The sequence below is a fragment of the Oncorhynchus tshawytscha genome, linkage group LG25 (genome assembly GCF_018296145.1).
Source record: "Oncorhynchus tshawytscha isolate Ot180627B linkage group LG25, Otsh_v2.0, whole genome shotgun sequence".
Taxonomy (NCBI): domain Eukaryota; kingdom Metazoa; phylum Chordata; class Actinopteri; order Salmoniformes; family Salmonidae; genus Oncorhynchus; species Oncorhynchus tshawytscha.
This window is the reverse complement of record NC_056453.1, coordinates 11,073,414-11,081,039: the sequence shown is the minus strand read 5'-3', so window position 1 is coordinate 11,081,039 and position 7,626 is coordinate 11,073,414. Positions and strand designations below refer to the sequence as shown.

Sequence of the window (7,626 nt, the reverse complement as noted above, 5' to 3'; positions counted from 1 at the left end):
TGCAGTTGCAGTGTGTTCTGTGTGGTGCATAGATTGGATTTATCACCAAATCAAATTGTATTTGTCACATGCGCCAAATACAACAGGTGTAGTAGACCTTACAGTGAAATGCTTACTTACTTACAAGCCCTTTAACCAACAATGCAGTTTTAAGAAAAATACGTGTTAAGTCAAAAATATGGTAGCAAAAGGTGGATGTTGAACGTTTGTTGCACAAAAATCCAGATGATGCTGCTGCTGCATACCATTTTGCGCAATGTACTATCGGTGTGATCCAAGCATAATAGGTTTTGGTATACCAGAAGTACATTCATTTCCATTGGAGCTGTGTTTGTCTTGCAGCCTTGCGTTGCAGTGGCAGCTGCAGTGCGTACTGTGTTGGATTTAATTGAACGTATGTGTCAAATTGCATGCTTAAAAGGCTTGGTAGATGGTAGCAGAAGGTGAATGTTGAACTTTGTTGCAGACATATCCAGATAATGCAGCATACCATGTTGCGTGTGTTTCACTGTCGGCATAAAGTACGTGGTAGGGAGAGGGGGAACGGACTCATGTACCAGCGCTTGTTGATGACGTTTCAGTTATTCTAGCAGACGCAATGGAGGTAGAGGCAACAAATGAAGATTGCTCCTGGCTTCCTTTTATTCTTGATATTATAAAATGGTAAATCAATTCTGCTGCTTTTTTTATTGTGCATGTTCCCATACCCTTCACATAAAGCTTTTGGTTATGTGTACTCCTCTCGTGTGAGGCCAACGTTAGTAAGATAACGTTATTTAGTTAGCTAGAACCATGGTAACGCTAACCGGCTAGCTTACCAGCGATAGTTTGTTTTGCTTGTGATTTTGAAGTGTTAGGTATATCGCAGCACATAATAGATGCAGTCACAGAGCATAGGATAGTTAATAGTGAGAGGTAATTTATCTGTCAAAGCCTCATGTGCCTTGTTACTTTAGTATGCATTATTATGACTACATCTATAGCTAAGTAGCTTTGGTCCAGGGCGTTACGTGCTGCTTGCAAAGGCTGGGATCAGCAGCATCAACAAGCTGTACTTCATAAGAAACTGCTATGTAGCCTAAAGTATTGTTTCAATATTTTCTCCCTTTCTAATAGCATGGATAAAGACAGTATGGATGTGAACCAAGAGCTGACCAAGCTAAAGACTAAAATTCAAGAGACCAGGGAGAAGATCCTAGCCATGCCTGAGATAGAGTCCAGTCCTGGGGAGCAGCAGGAGCAGCTGAAGACCATGAGAGAGAAGGTGGACACCAAGACACAGCTCCTACAAAAATACAAGGGCCTCTGTGTGTTTGACTCTCCCAAATCATAGTGGGATGGGGACAACATTTTGGTGAATGGATTATCAGGGCATGGTCTGAAAAAACTAAGTATGGCATCCAAACTAATTTAGCTAGGTTTCACTGTTGTTTAACTTCAAGTTAAATAATGGTAAGTGCAGCGTTCAGTCTGGTTTAACCAGGCTACAAAAGACTGACCTTTTTTATGCCAAATGTGTTCATCATTCAGTGAATTCATAGCCTGGCTTCTTTCAATTTAGATAAGTACTGACTGTTTGATATCGCACAATTGTAGAACAGAATTATTATCAATAAGAAGTGTTAAATAGTGTATATTTAGCTTATTTTATTGTTGTATTGTAGAAATAAACACATTTCATTGGGCCTTTTTTTGTTATTCTCAGTTATGTGGATGGTATCTGAAGTATTCAGTCATAAATGATTGGTAGACATAGCAAAGCAAATTCCTGGAAAGGCCTAGCCCATTGAAGTACCAACACAAAGCAGTCGTCTGCCAAGAGAGAACTGCATATTAATTAGCATTGTAATTACACGTTTCAGCCATTAAACCAGGGGGAAGAACAGAATGTTACAGAAGGCAGGGGAATTATTTTGATTGGAACGGTTGTAAAAGATCATGTCCCAGTCTTTGCAGGATAGGCATACTCAAGACATGCATGTCACTGTTCTTGTGTATGAATTTACAGGACAAGTTGAGCTAAAGGGGTAAGTTGAGTCACCCTATCATTTTACCAAATGTTTAGGAAGAGGTCATAATTTCATGGAGTGTCAAGGAAGAAACCACATGAAAAAAGTGGTAAAGTTAAGTCAGAAAAAAATATTTTCAGCAAGTCAAATGAATGTATTATGTTAGCGGTTTCCTGATGCTTGGATCTAAACCAAAGGAAATAATTTTAAGATTGTTCGATACATCAGTTGGGGTCTCTAACCTTCAATAGGAGGTCTTAAACACAGCATGAAAGTACACTGAGATATGAGGTAACAACAAGGCCTGGCCTATGTTAAAAGTGTTTAAAAAAGACAGGCTTGACACTTAAACACTATGTTAAAAAATGCTTAAAATTATTCAAAGACGAAAAAGTGATTGTAATTGTGTTGAATTGTGTTTGGGAAATAAATATAGACATGGTTTTAAAAAGGTAGTAGTAATATTTCATTCAGTACAGAATTTGTAGGCTGCTTAATTTACCCTGTTCAGCGGCTCAATTTACCCCATACCTGGGGTAAATTGTGCCATGAGACCATTTTTTTGGGGACAAGCTATGAATTCTGATTATTTCCAGGGCTACACAACATCCTGAAATCAGTGGTGGTTCTAGACCGTTTCAACTGGGTGGGTGGGTGGGTGGGTGGGGGGGCAGTTGTACTGTTAGAGGGGCCAGTTACATTAGATGTTATCGTTTTCTTCACTGCATTGCAGGCATTAGCAGGCAAAATAAGGTGTTCATAATCATTCAACAATTTATTTGCATTTTCTGTCTTATAACAGATGTAAAAAAGAATGATAGCAAAAATGTGTTATGTAAGAATGATTTCATACTCCACATTTAGGGAGGCCACAAGGGGGTCCAAGTGTTGAGATGTTTCTGGTTGGTTGAAGGTTTAGAACAGGACTACAGTATGTGCTTTAGTCTCGTAGGAAAGCCTTGTTGTTTCTGTTGATGCTCTCTTGTAGGACATTACATGTACCAGCTGTTATATTTTCAGTGTCATGGTGTGGGCAGAGGCATACAGGCCAAGGATATACATTCTTATCATGTTTGTGTTTGTCCCCAAGGAGTGTAATCTTTTAACTCAGAATTATTTTTGTATTTTTTAAAAATACACTCAGTGTACAAATCATTAGGAACACATTCCTAGTATTAAATTGCACCCCCCTTTGCCCTCAGAACTGTATCTCAGTAAAATATTTGAAAATGTTGCAGGTTGCGTTTATATTTTTGTTCAGTATACTTTCCCACTAGGCACAGACATCAATTCAACATTTATTCCATGTTGGTTTAATGTAATTTCATTGAAGAGACGTGGAAACGATGTTGATTCAACCAGTGTGTGCCCAGTGTTAGGACTAGTTAGGTCTATAATAAGCCAATAATGCAAAAGGTGAAAAAGTGCATGGTCCTCTAATTATGTTCCCATTATTGGGTAATTATAGTTCTTACATCCAAGTAGGCTAAATTATTTCTCAATCTGTAAACTAGTGGTGTGGGACCATTTGGCTCTCAACTGTCTTGAATGCTAGACTGCTCATTGCAGCTTATTTCATGAATTCATGCTTTGGTGTTTAGCCTAGGTAGTTTCCCTAGACACAGTATCTAGGCCTACTAGGTCAAGGGCATGAGTGAATAGAGTGGGCCATTTCAAAACACCTTGTGAGAAGAAAAGCATAAAGAAACAGCAGATTCAGATTTTTGTATTTATTTTTAAGTTCTTTTCTTCCTTTCTTTGCAAAAGTTGACGTCGACATAAAATAAATATACATTCACAATATAAAATTGTTCAGATTGCAACATTCAAGTTGAATTATCTGTTATAAAATGTTATAACAAAACGTAAACAACATTTTTCACATTGTACTCCACGCCAGGAGTCTGTTTTCTCGCCTGTCTGTTTTAAGATGTCTAAACAACACATTTTACACATTTGTTGTGAATAATCTCACAATATTTTAAGCCACATCACATAAGGCTCTGGTCTAACAGAACAAAGTAGCGAACGTTCTTTAAATGTCTCGCGGACATGTAACATGCGCTTCCACGTTTGTGGAGAGGTTGAATCTAGACAGTATCATTGCGCCTGGAGCTCATAAGCTTTCGCATCGCTGTCTCAAGTGTCCCCACTAAGGGCAACGGAAGCGGCATGGGCAGCCTTGCGCGCCCAAACCCCGTCTGTCAGGTGCATCACAAATGAAGCATATCCTTTTAGGTTACAATATCTTCCATAAAATTAATCTCATAGTCCTAGCTGATAGTACATCTCTCTTTATCCTTTCCCTGCCCGCCACCGATCGCCTTCTCCTTTATGTACATCAAGTCACTGTGGACGCTCGGGCGCCGTGCGAACGGTGCCACGATGCCATACGCGTCTCCATCGTTTTTCTTGTTCTTATTTTTCAGGGACTTAGTGCGAAGCATGTCGCAGTACTGCACCGAGACCTTACGGTGGAGGTCCGGGCTCATCTCATTGGGTAGCTTGGCCATGGTGAATAGGGTCTGGAACATTTGGTCCACGTTGGTGTTGCGCTTGGCTGATATCTCAAAGTATGCGCACTGCTCATCTCCAGCCACCAACTGCTCAATCTCTTCACTCTGCACCTCCCGGCAAAACTCCCGGTCGCCCTTATTGCCGCAGATAACCAGAGGCACGTCAACGTTCTCCTTGGTCTTGTTTTTTAGGCAAGACTTGGTCTCAATTATCTGTCGCTTGAGCCTCTGAACCTCCTCGAATGAGTCTCTGTTGTCTAAGCTGAAAACCAGGATAAAGACATCACCTGAATGGAAACAAGAGAAAGGGATTTAGTATCAGAGCTTCTATGAAACACAGTGACATATGCGAGAGTATTTCAACGCGTAATAACTACAAAGACGCACAAATTGCGTTATTGAACATGCACACTATTTGAGTTGCAATAACCAGAGATGGAATAAGATATTTACCTGTCAGTATGGATAGTCTCCTCATGGCAGGGAATGGGTGGTTTCCTGAGGTATCCAATATGTCCAGTTGGTATACATCTCCCTTAATGCTGTACAGTTTCCTGTGAAAGTCCTCTATGGTCGGCGTATACTGCTCATCGAATCTCCCGTTCAGAAACTGAGACACGATGGCTGTTTTGCCCACTTTGGTGGACCCCAAAATCACCATCCTACAACAGTTCTTCGCCGGTATATCAAAGTCGTTCTCTGAAGGCGACATTTTCTTGATCGTGATTGTGAAGTAAGAGTGCGTAGAGTGGTTCCAATATGTGCTCCCTCGTCGTTTCCTTTATTTTCAGCCAAAGTTGGATTCAACAGTTGGCTATCGTTTTAAAGTTCTCAGTGCGCTCTGTTCAGTCTGTCTGAACTACGGGGATCGCCAGCTATTTAAACTGAAAGCAGAGCCCTCCCCTCTCCCGACGTCACGGTACTCAGTGCTCTATTGAGTAGAAGGGAAAGGGTAACAGGTGCCTGCTGATGCATCTGTCAGTTCCAGGGAATACGAGACTATGAGAACTGCGTTACCAACTAACTACCTTGGGGATACACAATCCATTTCTCAAAAATCCTTCTTTATTAACCTATGCATTGATTGAAGAGGATTTAACAAGTGATATCAATAAGGGAGCATAGTATTTATCTGGATTCACCTGGTCAGTCTTTGTCGTGTGTTGTTAGTAATATTGTGTGTAATGCTCGCTTTCTGCAATATTAGGCCTACTTTGTTAATAATTACACTCTTTCTGACATTTGGCCAGTATTTCTTCTGTTTGGAATGATACTGAACCTTGGACAATTTTAGTAATATCAAATCTAAAGGATGGACTTGAACATAATGTGACTCAAAATAGGCTGCAGTAGCCTAGCCTTCTACATACCAGGCATTCCCAATGCATCAGAGCAGTAGGCCTACACAATCTGCCCTTTTACAATTGATCTGTTTCAGACATTGCTTTCAATTAAAAAGCCCATGCACATTCAGCCAGGTGAAAATTAAATTGTCATTCCAGACATTGCACTAAACTCATTTCACTCAAGTGTAACAAAACGTAGCCTAGTTTTATTCAATTGCGCACTCAGTTGATTACTATTAGGCTAACACTAATACATTTAAATGTTTTAAAGGGATAGTTCAGCCAAATTACACAATTACATGTTGGTCTCCTTACCCTGTAAGCAGTCTATGGACAAGGTATGACAACAATCCATGCTTTGGTTTTGTATTCCTGACCACTGTTTCAAATGCTAACTGTTTAGCATTTGTGGCCCAAATCCAATAGTACCTAATATTAAGATTTTTGCACTTCATGTCCAATTCATCCTAAAGTATATACCAATTGATTGTGTCAGTCAATGAAGTCACTTATAGATGCGATTTTGTAATTTGGGAGACTATCTCTTTCAGCTTTAATTCAATTACTTGAAATGTGCACTCCATTAATGCATTTGTGCATAGTTCTTCATTCAAGTCACCAGTCAAAATAAGCCTCTTGTGGAAAGCGGAGAACATTTGTGTATTTACAAGGCCTACCACTAAGGGGCACTCATGTTGCAACCAGCACAGGTGCTTTGGCAAACACATTGTAGTGAAATACAATTGTTCTTTGTGTGATTTATTAACCATAGAAGCAGTCAGTAAGAAAAATATCACTTTGCCGCATTTAGTGTGTTTTGTATGGCTGCATAATGCATAGTGTGTGTGTGTGTACATGCGTACATATGTGCTTACATGTTTTCCTGTATCTGTATATGTGCATGCATGTACCTGTGTCTCTATGACTATTTCAACCTGCACCTGCTCAAGGAAACGGTGTACTCATGTTAAGAACCCAATTATCAGTCTTCTCAGAAACTCAGAACTGAAATCTCCCATAATTGCGTCAGATGGTCAATTTGGTTCTGAGGGAGACGTATGAGAAAAGATACTAAAGATGAGGTATGTTACTTCAATCCCATCTGAGTTGGAGGGCAGAAGCAACGTGCCTCTCAGAAAAACCCCTGGTGGGTGGTGAAACACAGAAAAAATAGGCACTGTGACCCAATGTATCCACGACCTGCCCTTGATGACTTATCCAGGGTCTCTCTGACCCTGAGCCTGGTGCACAGGTCTCTAATGCAATACAGGCATGTAGCAATGGAACTCAGGGCCCCAAAAAAACATCAGACGAAAGTGAACCTTTTATACATTTTATTTTATGCAATAGACTAGAACAAAACTATGCAGAAAATTGTTTATATATCTACTATATAAATATGATTGTGTGTGTGTGTGTGTGTGTGTGTGTGTGTGTGAGAGAGAGAGAGATGCAGAAGAGACATTCCATCAGAGTTAAACAAAATAGCCATTTCCGAAAGCATGGCAAAGGATTTCTAAGAAACGACTTGGAACGCAGACCAAAGACATGACACATTAAAATGGAGTTAAAAATCACCGTTTTATAACCGGTTAGTTACTGGTGGACACAGAGGGCCTTTATTACAGAGCAAAGACAAAGGGGATGAAATATAACATTGAAAAAAAGAGAAGGAGAGATGTGGTAACTCCGTCCTCTCTTTAACACTGCGGGAGGGAACAAGGGAGGGAGACAGTGCCCAGACATGAAAGACAG

The 7,626-nt window shown here is 40.2% G+C and overlaps 2 protein-coding genes across 2 annotated transcripts; one reads left to right on the top strand and one right to left on the bottom strand.

Moving 5' to 3' along the window:
* Positions 1–522: 522 nt before the first annotated feature.
* LOC112223979 (mediator of RNA polymerase II transcription subunit 9-like) lies at positions 523–1,685 on the top strand. Its single transcript, XM_042306023.1, has 2 exons — positions 523–663; positions 1,117–1,685. Exons 1-2 carry the CDS (start codon positions 599–601, stop codon positions 1,331–1,333), a joined length of 282 nt encoding a protein of 93 aa, XP_042161957.1. The 5' UTR covers positions 523–598; the 3' UTR covers positions 1,334–1,685.
* Positions 1,686–3,724: 2,039 nt separating this feature from the next.
* LOC112223978 (dexamethasone-induced Ras-related protein 1) lies at positions 3,725–5,377 on the bottom strand. The gene is made up of 2 exons (XM_024387274.1): positions 4,979–5,377; positions 3,725–4,812 (listed from the first exon to the last, which is right to left on the bottom strand). The coding sequence occupies exons 1-2, from the start codon at positions 5,235–5,237 to the stop codon at positions 4,283–4,285; spliced, it is 789 nt and encodes a 262-aa protein (XP_024243042.1). The 5' UTR covers positions 5,238–5,377; the 3' UTR covers positions 3,725–4,282.
* Between the last annotated feature and the right edge of the window lie 2,249 nt (positions 5,378–7,626).

What these genes read in the sequence shown, in the direction of transcription:
- LOC112223979 (XM_042306023.1), top strand. Translation starts at nt 599, where the DNA reads ATGGAGGTAGAGGCAACAAATGAAGATTGCTCCTGGCTTCCTTTTATT. An exon ending in ATTCTTGATATTATAAAATG is followed by an intron (nt 664 to 1,116) that starts GTAAATCAATTC and finishes CCTTTCTAATAG; the next exon opens with CATGGATAAAGACAGTATGG.
- LOC112223978 (XM_024387274.1), bottom strand. Translation starts at nt 5,237, where the DNA reads ATGTCGCCTTCAGAGAACGACTTTGATATACCGGCGAAGAACTGTTGT. An exon ending in GAGACTATCCATACTGACAG is followed by an intron (nt 4,813 to 4,978) that starts GTAAATATCTTA and finishes GTTTCCATTCAG; the next exon opens with GTGATGTCTTTATCCTGGTT.